The sequence below is a fragment of the Lactuca sativa genome, chromosome 7 (genome assembly GCF_002870075.4).
Source record: "Lactuca sativa cultivar Salinas chromosome 7, Lsat_Salinas_v11, whole genome shotgun sequence".
Lineage (NCBI taxonomy): Eukaryota > Viridiplantae > Streptophyta > Magnoliopsida > Asterales > Asteraceae > Lactuca > Lactuca sativa.
In genome coordinates, this window is record NC_056629.2 from 147,788,578 (window position 1) to 147,807,080 (window position 18,503).

At 31.6% G+C, this 18,503-nt stretch overlaps 1 protein-coding gene across 1 annotated transcript; it reads right to left on the reverse strand.

Moving 5' to 3' along the window:
* Positions 1–7,917: 7,917 nt before the first annotated feature.
* LOC111893979 (uncharacterized) lies at positions 7,918–15,816 on the reverse strand. Its single transcript, XM_023890051.3, has 14 exons — positions 15,434–15,816; positions 14,566–14,642; positions 14,305–14,463; positions 13,607–13,820; positions 13,333–13,419; positions 13,104–13,243; positions 12,166–12,246; positions 11,086–11,150; positions 10,816–10,991; positions 9,933–10,063; positions 9,740–9,827; positions 8,811–9,030; positions 8,614–8,732; positions 7,918–8,519 (listed from the first exon to the last, which is right to left on the reverse strand). Exons 1-14 carry the CDS (start codon positions 15,599–15,601, stop codon positions 8,136–8,138), a joined length of 2,109 nt encoding a protein of 702 aa, XP_023745819.1. The 5' UTR covers positions 15,602–15,816; the 3' UTR covers positions 7,918–8,135.
* Positions 15,817–18,503: the final 2,687 nt, after the last annotated feature.

Sequence of the window (18,503 nt, forward strand, 5' to 3'; positions counted from 1 at the left end):
ATTCCTTTCGTCCTTGCAAATCCGAGCAAATATGTAACATCCGTTTCAAGCCAATTTAAAACTTTTTAAATCATATAAAACCATTCACTTATTACAATTTGTTTTCAAAATAGTTTAAACATCAGAGTTCCCAGAAATCATAATCATCAATCGAGGAAGTGTATCGTCACGCCTTCGCCTTCCTGCTGTCATCCACGGAACCTGAAACAATAAAACTAAAACTGTAAGCCCGAAAGCTTAGTGAGCTACCCCAAAATACTCATACCCACAACAATACACATATAATCATAAGCAGCATACTATGGGTCCGATCATCCATCAGGATGGAATACCCCAGGCCCTCAACCATTGAGTTGGAATGCCAACATACCGATACACTTCACATAGCACATATACAACTAACAACATGTACTGGGTCCACAACTTTACATACTGGATTACCCCTGGGCCAACTGTGTGAATCTGGATTTCCTTCCGGGCCATCAGCTCAAATCTGGATTGTCATCGAGCCCACAATATGAGTCTCCCTCATCTCTATCTGGAACGCTCTTGGGTTTGTTGGTTACCGCACGGAGCAGTTTCACCTCAACCCATCCCACATAATATGTCGACATATAACACAACTAATGCACATACAGATAATCACATAATACTACATGTAGTCCTACAGATCTACCTAACTGGCATAACAACTAGCATGCAGACAATCAGACCAACAATAGGTCACTAAGCATAACCACATCCGATCTAACAGATCATACTATCATATAACCATCCTATCTACCAGGATATCAAACTAACATATCACAACAGTAATAATCCCAACAACAAAACAAAGGGTCGGCCTTGGTGCCTTAGACCCTTGAGTAAATTGAGGATAACTCACCTTGCATTCTCGAACTGAACCGAAGAATCAAACCCCTGAATCGTTGCCTCACCAAAATCCCGAACAGTTGATCTCTCGACTCCCAAAGCTATCAATACCAAAATATCACTTAGTTCAACACAATAATTCTCCTTAGGGTAAAATGACCATTTTACCCCTAGTCCAACTTGGTTCATATCAAAGGCTCAAAATCATAATATAAAAAGCCCAACACTGGATGGTCTTCCCAAACCCACTGTGGCCCACTAATGACCCAATTTGCTACATTGGGCCCAATCCCCTAAATGGGCCTAACCCTAAGCTCAACATATTCTTGGCCCATAACAACTGACTCCTGATGGCCCATCTAAATCTAAATACCCAAGCATGGCCCAAAACGTGGCCCAATAACACCAAGTCCATACTGATAGATTATGTGGGGCGTACATCTACGTATGCTAAGCGTACAAGCTAGAAGGTGCGTACGATGAGCGTACCTGCACGTACGCTCAGTGTAAATCCCCTGTTAAGTCCTTTTCCCATTAAGGGCTTAATACTCCACTTTAGAAGCTATAATCACAGATCCTGATCCTTTTCCATGTTTTAGTCCATAAAGTCACTGACTCAGTGACTTTACTTGGCCCAAACAAGCCCAAACTCCAAAAATGATGCATTACCTCCATGAAGAGGGCTAGATCTCATGCATGAACCCATTAAGACATTCAAGATGGAGACTTTATTGCCTATGGGACCCTTTTAGCTCTGAGGGTGGCAACCCTAAGCTCAAAAACGAGATTTCATCATAAAGGTCCATTCTTGGGACCAAAATGACTCCAAAACCACACTACACTAGATCTAAGTATTCTTAGGTAAAGCTATGAACTTTATACCTCCAAAGAGGTCCAAATAATGATTCCATTCCAAATCTATGAGCTCCAACTTCCCAAGTTCTTCCTTGCCAACTTCTTCTTTTCCTCTTCCAAGCTTACACCACCCAAAATGAGCTTCTTGAAGTCAAAATCACCCAAAGATGAAGAAGTGAGACGTTTTAGGGTTTCTCTGAGGTTGGGGTGGCTGATAAGGAGGCTAGGGTTTGAGCCATAATGTCCTTTATATAGTGGTTGGCCCCAAAATTAGGGTTTGGGGACTCTGGGAGTACGTTGGGCGTACTTCTCGTACGCGGGGTGTACTCCTCCTACACCTGTGGTCATTTAAACTTCTACGTTGGGCGTACCATAGCCTACGTTGGGCGTACTCGCCCAGTTGCCAACTTTTCATGCTTGGTCCTTTCTTGTCACTTCCTTTCAACCCAAAGGCCAAAAAGTGACATAATTCAAATCCGAGGGATGAATATGAAGCTACTTGAAAAATGGGATGTTACAAAATATGAGTACCATATCATGTATCAAGAACCCAAGAATTAGAAGTTGACATACTATGAAGTTCAGTCATAAAAATATCTGACATGGCAACTCCATTAGCTTTGTTTCTTCATGTCTTCAAGGTATTTTGGGCAACTAGGTCTCCAGTGACATTTCTTTTGGCAATAAATACAAACGGCCTCTTTTGGGTCGGTATTAGGTGCAATCTCAGAATGGGCTTTTCTCTTAAGGTCTTGATTGGAAGGTCCAGCCTTGGCCTTACCTTTACCATGAGAAAACTTTTTTTCTTTTTTGCACTACCAAGCCCAATGGCCAATACAGAAGTAGTAGGGTTGGAGCTTTTGTTCTTAACCATACTTGTTTTGGCTATTTTTAACATCCAATGAAGCTCCATGAGGGTCTTGTGAAGATTGTTCATATTGTAGTTCATGAAAAACTGAGGATGTAAACTAGAATGTGAGTTCAAGATCATGTCAATAGCCAACTCCTTTGGAAACTCGACACCCAAGTTCCCTAATATGTTAATATACGACTTCATTTTTCGAATGTGCGCACAAAAACAATTCACATCTTGATGTTTGCATGCCATCAATGATTTCACGAGCTCGCATCTTTCTTGTAGATCTTTCTCTTGGAACATTTCCTTGTGATGCTCATTATTTCCAAAAGCCCCATAGTTCTCAAATATATTTTGAAGCTCTGGTGATAAGGTGGCAACATGATGCCATCAGCTTTAGTAGATTCTTCATCATGCTTGTTGTAAGCAGCTAAATCTTCCAGTGAAGCGTTATCATACACTTAAGGCAGATCCTCATCAAGGACATACTCATTTTTCTCGTACCTTGAGGCAAAACTTAGGGTATGAATCCAGTCTAAGTAGTTCTAACTGGTGATTTTATCCTTATGAAGGATTGAGATAAGCGAGAATTTTGAGTTTGGAGTAGAGGGGAGGAAGATTGTTCTCGTTCAACATCTATAAAATGAAAAGAAATTTAGTTAGTTTGAATTTGTCCTTAAAATGATTTTTAACCCTAAATGAATTATTAACAAGACTAATATTTCACTTTGTGGTGTATAAATGGATGTCATAAACACACAACAAAGTTATTTTGGTAGTTAAAGAAACTTGCCAGTTTCAAACTTTTGAAACTCCTAGATAATTTGAGATTCATTGATGTTCAATGGCATGTTAATCTCAATTGTGTTCATCTCAAATTTAATGATGGGGATACCGTGAACCATTAAATAGATAGTGAATTAACATATAAAAATGTTTGATCATCGATTGCGTTCACACACACGCTCCATCAACAGAATAATTTCACAAGCGACTCATCATTTAAAGTTATATGCTCGCAAATCATGTGTCGGTTAACCACACATGCTCCATAATTAGAATATAACTAAAATGTGTGTTTTAATGGGAAGCACGTGACTCACGTATTCTAATTGTATATAAAAATGGAATTTTGCTTTATTACTTGATTAATACTTTTAATCTTGAAATACAAAATCCGATTGAACCCTTTCAGTAACTCCACTATCAATATATGAAAGCCGATGAGGGTGGTAAAAGCAAAGCATTTTAAACACTAACCTCATTAGGAATCAAAGAGACTTCCTTAAACCAGTATTAGATTGGGTGAGATTTGATTTGAATTAACGACAATGTCTTTTATTAACATGTGAGGACACATGTCGTATTAATATTTTACGAATAGTAAATAATACCATATAATAATTTTAAACTTTTAAATTTATAATCTTGTCTTTTCTAATTTAATTCTCTTATTAATACAGTTCAAGATAAACATTTAAATTTTAATTCTAGTTTAATAAAATTCAAATTTAATTAATAAATATTCAAAGTTAATTTTAATTAACTAATATTCCAAATTAATTATCAGATTCAAATATTCAGAATTAAACAATTAACATAATATCTTAAAATGGAAGCTTATCCCTAGATTTTCGAAATCAGTAAAAAACCCAAAATCTGTAAATCCGGGCAAGCACGCCATGCCTACCGATTAACAAGTTTCTTTGTATTTTTCAATTTTTCCAAAGTTGATGATTAATAGCATCAAGTACACAACTCATATGTAGCGGTAAAATCAAAACTTGATATACCTAAGTGCACATACAACCTACAATCTATGTTTTACTATTATTGCAATGTACTTGGAAAAACTACAAAAGTAAAGATTACTTACCTTAGATCCACTTCCTTGTAACCTTGTGCATGCCACTTTGTTTCAATATGAAGGATCCAAAAGAGAACTCATCTAATCGAATATGACCCACAACACCAAAAAGCAATATGGAATTATCTTTTTACCTTTGAAAAGTTGCGTCCTTTTCAAAAAGTTTTGTTATGATTTTGGTCTTTCTTCTATTAACTTTAAGAGTTTGAGTGTTAATTTTTTTTTTAAAATGACAATTTTATCCTCAATGACTCTTTCTGTAGCTTTATCATTTTACCAAACTACAATGACCATTTTTGCATCCTTTCTTTTTAATTTTATTGAATTATTATATATTAACAAATATTATTTTTAATATATAATATTTATATTTTAATAAATATTATTTATTGGATTATGAACTTCTTTTAATTAATTTTTTTAATTACTTTTTTATTGGATTTTTTATTACAATTCTACATATTAATAAATATTATTTTTAATATATAATATTTATATATTAATAAATATTATTTAATTGTGTTATTAATTTCTTTATTTGAAGTAGTTCTTTTATTGGATTATTATATATTAATAAACATTATTTTTAATATATTATATTTATATCCTAATAAATATTACATTATTTGAATATAAATATCTTTTAGTTAATTTTTTTAATTCATTTTTTGTATTAGTTTATTTTTATTGGATTTTTACTTTTAGTTTATTATTTTCATTATACAATAATATTATTTTATCATATTATTAATTTATTTTTATTGTATAATATTAATTCTTTTTAATTTTATTATTTACACCACAAAGTCATCGGAATACATAAAAGCGCCGCCTCTCATCATTGAAATCTTCGTTATCACCGCCAAATACCTTCATCCGAGGTCCAACGGAAACCCCACCAACCTGTTCCAACCATCGTCGTCGGTAACTACCTATGACAACATCTTCACAATCCGCTAGAAACCTCCATGTCACACACAATTTACTTGTTGGTGATGACCAGATGATGGTGGTGGTGGTGGTGGTGATGGTGGTTTTGTCCATGTGGTTTCTTATTATAAGTTACCTGCAATAAAGGTATTTGGCGGTGATCCCCACGATTTTCGATGACGAGAGGCGGAAAATTTGCATATTCCGACGACTTTGTGGTGGAACTAATAAAATTAAAAAGAATTAATACTATATATAAAAATAAATTAATAATCCAATAAAATAATATTTATTATATGAAAAAAAATCCAATAAAAAAGAATTAATCCAAAATAAGAAATTAAAAAGTTTTAACGAAAAGAAATTAATAATCTAGAAATATCACATTTATTAGATATAAATATTATATATTAAAAATAGTATTTATTAATATATAATAATTTAATAAAAAAAGAATTACTCGAAATTTAAAAAAAAAAAAGTTAACTAGAAACTAATAATCCAATAAAATAATATTTATTAATATATAATAATCCGATAAAAAAGGAATTAAAAAAGTTAATTAAAACAAATTAATAATCCAATAAAATAATATTTATTATATGAAAAAAAAATCCAATAAAAAAATTAATCCAAAATAAGAAATTAAAAAGTTTTAACTAAAAGAAATTAATAATCTGGAAATGTCACATTTATTAGATATAAATATTACATATTAAAAATAATATTTATTAATATATAATAATCAAAATAAAAAAGAATTAATCAAAATTTAAAAAAAAAAGTTAACTAAAAGAAACTAATAATCCAATAAAATAATATTTATAAATAATATAATAATCCGATAAAAAATGAATTAAAAAATTAATTAAAATTAATTAATAATCCAATAAAATAATATTTATTAATATATTAATATATATTAAAAACAATATTTATTAATAGATAACAATTCAATAAAACTAAAAAGAAGATATGGAGAAATAGTCCTTGTAGTTTGGTAAAAAGACAACTGTAAAAATGATCCATTAGAGTAAAATTGTCATTTTAAAAAAATTAACTGCCAAGTTATTAAAGCTAACGAAAATGAGACCAAAACCACAACAAAACTTACTGAAAATGACTAAAGTGTTGTTTATTTTTTTGAAGCAAAAATTCATGAAGTCTGCGGACCACCTCTGCAACCCTCTGCGGTAGAAAAGGTAGACCAAACGATTGCAGACTATAATAAAAAATGTGTTTGTTTTTTTAACATCTGCATGCTGCTGCAGAAATTAAAAAATTAAAATAAACTAATTTTATAAACCGAAAATAGTTTTTAAATACCGAAAATTTAATAATGTATAACATTTCAGCAAGAATTTATGATATTTCAGCAAAAAATAATGATATTCCAACAAAAAAAAAATAAAAATATTTTAACAAAAAAAATAATGATATGTTATCAAAAAATTATCATTATTCAATATAAAAAAAATCAACAAGAATAAACAAAAAAAACGAAAAAAAAAAAATATGAAATAAGATTTCAGTAACATATAATCAAGATTTCAACAAGAAAAAAAATAAAAAGGTTGAAAGAGGCTGGAATAGACAATACAAGTGTTGTGCCAAACAGAACACGCGCAAAAGTTTTTTACTCCGAAGACTTCTAAAAAACAAACAACTGCAAGATGAAAAATGTTGCGCGTATGCTGCGCCGCGCAACAATAAGAGTTCTGAAGAAGTTTTTAATAAAAAACAAACAACACCTAAATATATAACTTTTCAAAGGCTTAAAAACTTAGCCACATAAAATGAGAAACCACGGGGACTATTTTTGCAATTTTGTCTATTTATTTATTTTTATTTTTATTGGAATGACATATTATATTAAAATTAGGAAGAAACTATAAAGAAACCATTACAACAAAATGAAAGATAAAGGAGGATTATGAAGCAAGAACTTCAACCTAACTTACTTTTACTAAGGTGTTGTTTGTTTTTTTGAAGCGAAAATGTCTTAAGTCTGCATACCACCTCTGCAATTCTTTGTAGCAGAAGAGGTGAAACAAAACGCAGCAGCATTTAATAAAAAGTTTATTTGTTTTTTAACCTCTATAGTAAGGTGGGTTTAGGAAGTTATCGAAAAGTGAAAACCATTTTTCCATGCCTTGGACCATGGGTCGATTAATAGTACTGACAAATAGTCAAATATCACTAGTGAGTGTTGCTGAGTTGAAGTCATCCCCTCTCACTAGTTGTACATATTTTCTAGAGTTTGATGTATTCCACTTCTTAAGGTTATTATTTTACATGCATAGATTATTCCACTTCTTAAGGTTATTATTTCTAGAGTTCGATTAATAATAGTATTGACAGATTACTCCATTTGATTGCATACATGTATGTATATGATATGAAAAATCTATGCATCTCACAAGGCAGTTTTGTCTAACATACTATTTTTGTAACATGTATCTTCGGTGCATGTTTATGCTTAGCATCAGATGTGAAGATCTAAAGAGTATATAAGTAATACGAGATATACATGAGATAGTGTAATGAGTTTAATTAAGTAATTAATTATCCCTAATTGCATCATAATTAGTTGTATACATGGGTTTTGTACGTATTTAGAAAAATACATTCTACTTTTTTTAATATTACATATCATAATTCTTGTGTTTTTGTCCTCCTATGCTAACTCTGTTCCCATCAAATATATCTTCAAAAACAAAAAGAAGAAAAAAAAATGTTTCTATGGAATAAAATTTACATGGTATTATCATCTTGTGGGGGTTTTTTCAACCTCTCAAAAATGTCATCTAATGTATCAGAAGAGCCTTGTGATCCTTGTGTTTCTTGATATTGTTGTAAAGGTATGAATTTTTTAGCTTCCATTTTCGCCTTAAAGTTTTGGAAATTTGACTTCATTGACACCCACGTGGAGGCTATTTTGGATGATTGTCCACTTTCCATACTCTGACTTTCGTTTATGTCGATAGAAGAAGATGTAGAATCGGGTTCTTTTTTGGACGAATTTGCCCTTGATGATTCGTATTTTCTAGTGATTTTGTCACGAATGTTTGTTGTAGATACTTCTTTGTAACCTCGATTATTACCATTGTTGATTAAAGTGGTTGTTGCCCTTGAATCCTATAAAAAATAGCAAAAAAAAGTTATAATTATAATTATAATAAAATAAAATTTACTGTATTATTTATTGATCAGGGGTATAGAGGTCATTTACAGTGGTATCGTTTCCATTTCCAGATTCAACATCTGTATTTGTATTTGTGCCATTGAAATGACGTGCAAGGGGAATAACAAGTTCACCGACTTTATGTCCTTTCTCAAGCGAAGAGCGTTCTACAAGGGATTTTCGAAAATATTTATGTAGAAAAATAAAAATAAGGAGGGGTATTTTGGGAAGAATGGTAATTTTACCTTTTTGGAGGATCATTAATCCGGAAGGATCGAATCCATCGAGGTCATCGGCTTCGGATTCGTTTTTTAATCGGAATATATTCCAATTGCCAAAATAACTCATGACTCGATCGAAAAAATTAGTTGCTATTAATATGGTGTAAACAACCATAATAAGTGGATAAATTTTATTAAAATTTTCCCCAAAAAAAGGCACTGCGTCATCGATTTTCCCCATTCTCTGTTACGTGTAAAATATATATACACCTCAGCAATGATATAAGATAGTTTTTGAAATAACAAAAGAGATTTTTTTTTTAATTTTTAAGAGTTAATCTAAAAAAGCCTTATATTTTGTGTTTTTCCGGATTAAATTAAACCTCAAATTTATTTTTTCCTAGAAAAAGACCTTGTATTTTTTTTTCATTTTTTACGGAAAACCCTCAACTTTATTTATTTTTTTTTTCTGAAAAAAAGTCTCAACATTCTAAATGCTTCCAAATAAACCCTCTAACTTTTTTAGTTTTTCTCGAAAAAACCCTCGTATTTTGCAATTTGTTTTGGAAAAAAACGACTAAAAAGGGCCAGATTGTAAAAAATGAAAAAGTACAAGGCCTTTTTTAGGCAAAAAAAATAAATTCGAGGTTTAATTTAATCCATAAAAAACACAAAATACAAGATTTTTTTTATATTAACCCAATTTTTTATATTTATAAATAAATGTTAATTAATTATAATTAAAAGGATTATTGTCGTAAATGGGTTTTTAACTATTTGTGTTTTTACAAAATACCATGAAGTAATGAACACTTTGTTTTGTTCACAAAAGATTATTAAAAATAATGGTATTTTGTGAACACAAAGTAACATTTGTGAAAAAAATAAATAAATAAAATAGTCTAAATTTTAACTTTTGCATGAATTAAAGATATTAAAGATGAAAGTCATACACGTTCAAAGAGAGTGGTGGCATCACGTGGAAGATGGATAAGATTTAGAAAGTTGTAAGAAATTGGAGGTGCATAACGTGCCACCTGTCTGATAAGAGATTTTATATCAGAATTATAATTATTTTATTTATAATTATTATAATTTTATATCATGTAACGAATAATTAAACGCTAAAAATAGTAAAATACTTACGAGCATATCATTAGAAGACTGACTGAACTTGTTTGACTTGGAGTAAGCGAGTAGAAAGTCAACATTCCAATTTTGAATAAAGAATAATACGTGCAAACACACATATACATTAGAGGAATGAAACCCACAACCTGAAAATAAATATAAATATTTTAAGAAATCTTTTTCAATGAAGAAATTAAAGGGCTAAATGAAAAAATATCAATGTAGTTCCTATTTTATCCTTACTATATAGTAGCATTGTATTTTCAGTTTTTCTTACTACAGCATTCTACTCAAATTATTCCTTATTAGACCATTTTAGTACTATAAAAGTATTTAACATGCTGATTTAAAATAGAAAAATATGCAAAAATGATCCCTGTGGTATGTCGAAAATTGCCACATTGGTCCAAAAAAGATTTGGACTAGCACCAGTGGTCCAAAACTTTGATTTTATTGCGGGTTTGGTCCAATTTGTTTTTGATTTTTCAAAATGACGATTTTGCCCTTTGTATTTTCTTTTCTTAAACTTTTTTTATTACAGAAATACCCACCCCCTCCCCATTTAAAACACATACACATTCATGTAATGATGTAAAGACTCAAAACAAATTGGACCAAACTCGCAACAAAATCAAAGTTTTGGACCACTGGTGCTAGTCCAAAGCTTTTTTGGACCAATGTGGCAATTTTCGACATACCACAGGGACCGTTTTTGCAATTTTGTCTAATTTAAATTATGATGATGTGACAATGTTGTAATAAGGAAAAAATAGAAGGTGCATTGTTAGTTATATTGCATTTTAATTTAGAATTAAAATGCATGATAATAAAGTATTTTAAGAATTGTTATTTAAAATAATTGAAAAAAGAGGAGAGGTGAGGTGAGATGTTATGTTACCTGGACAAGGACTTCATTTGTTTCAACAGAATTAATGAGAATAGAAAAAAGAGAAAAATCGACTCCACTGGGGAGAATAGTGGCTTCTGCTAGGAGAATTGCAACTGTTAAACAGCCCAAAATGATAGCTGAAACCTTTTTGAGTTGCTTCCTTAATATACATCGCCATATTAATTCTGAAATTTTAGAAAATGTAGATAAATTTTTTATAAAGTTTGATAAAAAAAAAGATTTATGGAAAAATGGTGTTTTGTGAAGTTGAAAAATTACCCATAGTATCAAGAATTGATCCTAGTTTCCCAGATCGCTTTGGTCTGAAGCTTGAAATGTATTTCCTGCAAGTTAAACAAACCCAAAAAAAAAAAAAAAAAAAGATTGTAAGCATTCCGTATGGAGGGGTAAAATAGTCATTTTCTAAAAAGTCACAGATTGGCAAAAGTAAAACTATTAAGTGTTGTTTCTTTTTTTAATTAAACGGGAGCGGACACACAGGTAAAATAAAGTCATTTTTTAGCAGTTCTCAAAAAAACAGTCATTTTTTATTCAGCTGAAGGGCAAAATGGTCATTTACCATTATTTAGACGCTTCACTTGCTATAAAAAAAATGTTCATGCAACACTTACTCTAGACAGGCAAACGAAATGGAGGGGTGGAATAGTCATTTTCTAGAAGGTTACGGATTGACAAAAATTAAAAAATAATAATAATAATAATAATTATTATTATTATTATTAGTTGTTTTTTACTTAATGGGGACAGGTCACAGGACAAAAGGGTAAATACTAAATAGTCACTTTTTATTCATCAGATAGAAGGGCAAAATAAAGTCATTTTTTATAACAGTTCTTAAATAAACAGTCATTTTTTATCGATAGAAGGGTGAAATGGTCATTTTTACTATCATTTGGACGGATCATTCATTCAATATAAAAAGAAAGAGTAAATTACACGAATGGTCCCTATGGTTTGGTGTAATTTGCACGTTTGGTCCCTAACTTATTTTTTTAACTTGGAATGTCCCTACTGTTTGTTTTTGTTGCGCGCTTGATCCCTATCTTACCTAAAAAGACTATTTTGCCCTTGATTTTTAATTTATTTAAATAAACACACCCCCAACCCCACTTCCACCTCACCTTACCTTACCTACCCCACCTTATTTAAATAAATTAAAAAATCAAGGGCAAAATTGTCTTTTTAGGTAACATAGGGACCAAACGCACAACAAAAACAAACTGTAGGGACATTCCAAGTTAAAAAAATAAGTTATGGACCAAACATGCAAATTACCCAAATCATAGGGACCATTCGTGTAATTTACTCAAAAAGAAAAGAAAGGAACAGGGAACAAACCATCCAGTAGAATCACGATGCTCATAATTCTTAATAGTGTCCTCCAACTCAAGAGCTTCAGTCACAAAATTCATATATTCACTGATCAAAAAAAAAAAAACCATAAATTGTTAAAAGCAGAATTATAATATAAAATTTACGGATAATCACAGGGTGGGTCCCATTTAATAAATTGACTAACTTTTTTTGACCATAGGGCTGATCTCATAAAAGACCTTATATTTTGTGTTTTTTCCGGATTAAACCTAATCTTTATTTTTTTCATGAAAAAGACCTTATATTTTTTCATTTTATCCGAACAAACCCTTAACTTTGTCATTTTTTCCGAAAAAACCCCTCAACCTTCTAAATGTTTCCAAATAATCCTCAACTTTTTTAGTTTTTCCTGAAAAAACCCCTCACATTTTACAACTTATTTTAGAGAAAGATGACTAAAAGGGCCAGTTCAGAAAAAACTAAAATATGCAAGGTCTTTTTCATGAAAAAAATTAAGCTGAGGTTTAATCCGGAAAAAACACAAAATATAAGGTTTTATAATGAGATTAACTCTTTTGACCTTGTAACAAAATAACCAAATATTTCGCACAAAATTCCAAAAATTGTGAAATTACTTTTACTGAAAAAAAAGGCTGCAAGAAACTGACAAAAAGCTTTAATAAAAAAATTGCTAAACGACATCATAATTTAACAAAATAGTAACAGTGAAATAATTTTACCCTCAAAAAAAAAATTAGGTTTTTGGTGGTGTGACTATTTATATAGCAATTTGTGAACTTCATAGTTGTTTTTTTAAAAGGTAAAAAAGGTGACCACTTTGTTAATTAAATAGAACATATCATTTTGGTTATTTTTGTGATTATCCCAAGAATTTAATAGATAACCTATAATATAATTGGTCATAAAAAAAAAGGTTTAATTTAATAAAATAAATCATCTACCTTTTATAACGCAAGTATTCACCCTGTGCTATTCTAAGTTGTCTTCTTAATGTTGCCATTGATTTTTCATCTGTGTCATATTCCATATCATTCTCTCCTAATCTTCCTCCTTGGGGTTTGAAAGAAGGATCTTGTGTAAGCTGAAATATCAATATTTTCCTTGTTATCTCAAAATTAAAATGTAAAATAAACAAATTTGAAACAACATAAAATTTGATCATTTTTTTACCATATGAATCAACATTTTATCGATGATATCCATGTAGGGTCTTAAGGGATCACGCTTTGACATTTGCTTCGATGTTGCTTGAGCAACCTGACAAGGGGCAAAATAGTCATTTTACATGGGTTAGGGACAATATGTTATAGTTAGAAAACAAAGTTATGATGTGTCAAAATAGTATGTGAATTCCACCATATAAACTTGAATTTTCTTTTTTGTCCCTTTGATATATATTATCTTAAGAAAAAACTTAATCTAAAGAAAAGAAAAGGATACTTACAACAATAGCATTTGAAAGATCTTGATGAGCATCATCAAGTTTTACAGCCATCCTAGCAACTTTATGGGAAAGAACCTTTTGGCGAGTGTTATAGTCTGAATTTACCCAAATACCCTTTGGAATTTCACTTAAACCAAAGCCAAGTAGAAATGCGCCAGTAACAAGTCCAAATGTATTTGAACATGCCATGGCAAAACCAAGTATACCACCACCCCTGAAAATCATTCAAAATGAGTAAATTACATTTTTGGTCCCTGAGCATAACTAATTTTTTCATTTTTGGTCCCAAAATGTTTTCTCTTGCAATTTTGGGTCCTTATTTGAGGTTCTTGTAACTTTTTGGTCCATGTCCCAAGTAAAATAACTATTTTTAGTCCCTGAGTAATGCTGATTTTGCAGTTTTAGTCCCAAAAAGTTCACTTGAAAATTGAAATTTTGGTCCTTATTTGAGGTTCTTGCAACCTTTTTGGTCCATGTCACAAGTAAAATGACTATTTTTGGTCCTTGAATGTAACTGATTTTGCAAATTTGGTCCCAAACCAAAAATGTTACAAAAAACCTCAAATAAGAACCAAAAATTGCAAGAGAAAACATTTTGGGACCAAAAATGAAAATAATTAGTTATACTCAGGGACCAAATATGTAAATTACTCAAGATTCTATATATAAGTAAGAGACTAAGAGTACTAGAAACAAACCAGTTTTTATGCAAAAGAATAAGCAGTGTAAGTCCAAAAAGTGCTACAACACCAAGAATGAGGTAAAATACTAAATTCACATGTATGCTTGTCTTTAATCTTTCAGCAACTGTGAAATCACCAGCATCTTCATAACCCTGAAGGATAGGCACCACAGCCCTGTTTAGAGAAATTGTGCAACATAAATATGGCTTCATATTTACATCTCATAACATTTGTAAAAACAGATAAATATTGACTTAAATCATAGTGAAAGCATACCAAGTAAGTAAAAAAGTACTCCAATATGACCAGCTCCAGAAGAAAGAGATCCCACCCTTGTCATGATCAATCATAGCCTAGGAGAAATAAAAATAATAATAATAAGGAATGTGTTCAAAGTTTAAACAATTGGAATCATGTTATTGACTTATGTATATGTCTGCCTCATTGTTTAGGTATTCAAGCAAATGAAGAGAACATAAGATTAGGGTATTGTTGTTTTTGGTGTTGTTGATATGTTTATTACAACAATCCTCAAGGCTTAACTCCAATTCCACAGCTTAAATGTCATAAGGTTACTCCAGTTACTTAGTTATATGTAGATTTCATCCAAGTGCTGGAATAAAGTGAAATGTTGATTCTAATAGAGATCTCCATCATTTGAGTACACCATTAGCAAAGTTAAAGATTTGTTTGAATCCTTATATTTTACTTCAGATGATCCTTCGAACAAACTTAATCTTCATCATTCATGCTCTCTTAATAGGCTAAAGTATACTGTATACATGCTACTTTTTAATTTCAAGTTGGGCATGGATGATGGATCTTGAACTCTTCAAGTAAAAAAAACCATAATAAGTAATACAATTGAATTGTGTTGTTCTAATTTGACGTTTTTTGATCTATTCGCAAAACAAACTACAGAAAGCGTTCACCAATTTCGAACTTGGGAGGAACTAAGTCGATGTAAAAAATAGGAGCAAATTCGAGCTTAATCACGCGCCGGTTTCCTAAAATGAGGATCAACTAGGGTTCAATTTTTCGATCCAACCAAAACTGTAAACGGATTTTGCAATGATCATTTCGCTCAAGCACTTGTAATCTAGCATCACATAAACAAAAATAAGAATCAAAGAAATTGACTTACAGTCCAAATGTCGGCGGGGACGAGGATGATGAAGGAGAGAGAGCAAAACCAGGTGTAGCCGACGGTGAATAGGATGTGACGAGGGACGTCAGGTCCGGCGAAGTACCTTAGGGTGAACATCACCATCCCCATCGTCAAAGGCAGCGAGATCAGATAGAACACCCACATGATTCTTCTTCTGCTTCTTGAATTCTTAGACAAGATCTTTACAAATACATTGAATAAGAAGAAGAAGAAGAAGAAGAAGAAGAATTAAGAATTCGCTTGGAATAGAATGGAGATTTGGTCAAGCGTATAGGGGAACCTCTGTTACGAATGCTTTTCCTTAATGTTTCCACACCAACTTATTTTTTCATTTCCTGAGTCATCTTCTTTTTATTTCCACTTTCACACGCTTTTTCAAAGATATCGCCATGATCTAGCTTTGTTTATTTATTTATCGAATTTAATAGCTAAAAGTTTATTAGAGAAAAACTTCAAATTTGATCTTTTAGAAAAAAAAACTTCAGATTTGGTCCATGTGGTTACCCGATTATTATGGTTGGTCATTTTTTAAAAATAAAAATTGTAAATTTCATATACCTTTGGTTGTGATTAGGAAATTGAAAAAATTATTTTGCCGTTTTCATTTTTCCTATTTTTTAATATATATTATTAAATAAAATTCAAATGACCCTGACCTCCATCATCATCATACTTCACACAATCTTTTTTTTCATCTTAAGGTTTGAATAACATACATCTTCTCACATTTATCTTTATCTTTCTCCATTCCCCTTCTATCTAACCTAAAATCTATGTTCATCTCCATTGGACCACCACCGCACCTCCACGGCTACACCTACACCATCATTGTTGATGTATCTAGAGTAATTCCCAAACAACTGCCTTAACACCTCCACAATGTTCTAACCATTCAACTATTGAATTATTAACATTCAGTCCTTGTACTTTTAATCAACATAAATTAATTTCATATTAATTGTAACACATGTGTTCCAGATTGGTTAAGCTTACTTTTATCAAGGACCAAAGATGAAATTTTGGAGGAAACTCTGGGCCACGATGTGGTGCAAGGATGCCCACGACGTGGCAATGATTAAAAGGATCATGTGTTTTATTTGGACCGTCACGGCGTGACCAAGGGTTGCCACAGCGTGGCAGCTGTTCTGGCCCAAGCTCACGATCCTTTTAGGGTTCCCTTCGTATTTAAACCTCCTCTAAGACATTTGTATGATTCATTTATAGCCTCCAACACTCTTTTGCCTCAAAGAAACCCTAGCCCTAATTCCTTTAGTGATTTGTGGCCTTTTGGAGCATTTGATAGTTTGGAGAATAAGAAAATAAGGAGAAGAAGGTGCTCTATTGGAAAGATATCGAAGGAGTTGAAATAGACTTGGGGGTGAAATAGACTTGTATCGGTTGAAAGATACCGAAGGAGTTGAAATAGACTCGGGGTGAAATAGACTCATCTTAGCTTTGAGGTTTTATCTATGTATGGTATGAGGTATTTTTGGGAACTCACTAAGTTTTGTGGTTACGGTTTTATGTTTATGGTTTCAGGTAATTCTGGTTCCAAAAGTAATGTCCCGAAGTGACTACACTGTATCCCCCGGAGATTTTCGCATTGGCTATTTATGATTTTTACTTTGATGTTTAGATGATATATTCACCTTGATTGGTTTTGGAACAACTCCTTTGTATGGTTTATTGTTTTAAAAATGAAAATTTTACTATGAATTTTTGGGATGTTACATTAATTTTAATTAAACCCAATTAATTCTAAATTGGTTTTAATTAATGAATCATCACATGAGTAATTAATAAACTATTTGTATATCTTGTATAACATTCAAATACTATTTGGTTCATTGAGGGCAACCCAAAAACTATTTGTATATCTTGTATAACATTCAAATACTATTTGGTTCATTAAAGGCAACCCAAAAAAGACCCTTTCTATTAATCGATATTCTTGCCAATTTAGTTATGACATTGAAAACTATTCCAATAGTCTCTCGCTTAGACAAGTAATAACTACAATTGGTCACAAGGTTCCCACTTAATCAACAAAGTGTTCTTCATTAGCAACCGTCGAACTCTAATTCATATTCTCAGATACAAATTTTAGATAAGTGATCAACTATTCCTTTGTTATACAAGATATCGTGTGGAATCAATCTCATGGTCCAAGATTATGTTTCCCGACTGTATTAGACTCACATAATTGAATACATCAATTCAGTCCAAGTTGGGCCCAACACTATAATGCCAACATCAAATCATCGAGTCCCCAAAGATAATGTTTTTCCTAATAAGGCAAAATAAATGAATAAACTTTGACTACACAATCATAATTGACTCATCCAGTCATACATGGACATATTTAAAAATTTTGATTGTTATATTAATAAAGCCATTATTCAAAATAAGATCATAAAAACCATATTGAACTCAGAGCATGTCAATAAACATCCAAATACATCCGATTTATATAAAATGTGGAACAATGTGGTGTGTGTAATGCAGTCATCTCGAGCTCTTCCCTTTTAAAATCGAGGTACCTGAAACATAAAATAAAAACCATAAGCGCAAAGTTTAGTGAGTTCCCCAATATACCACATACCATATATATCAAACATATAATGGGCCCCGCTCGGTAAACAAATCCGTCAGTCATCAGGCTCGGCATGGCATTTGGCCCCGCCCGGTATACATATAAACATATAAACACATAATCATACAAATACATGCAATAGTCACAAAGATAAATAACATACATTATAGTCATCAGGCTCCGTCCGGCATCGGGCCCCGCCTGGTAAACATATAAACACATAACATATGCAAGAGTCACGCAGACATCTAGCATCCTAAACATAACAAACCATGGGTCGGCATTGATGCCTTCGGTCCACTAAACACAGTGAGGAAACTTACCTCAAGTTGCAGTATCTCTCTGATAAATCTCATATTGTTGGTCCAAAAAAAATCCACACGCTAACATCATCAAGTAAATATCCAATTAATAATTGGATTGCGACCAATAATCAAGAATCTAAGCTACTTA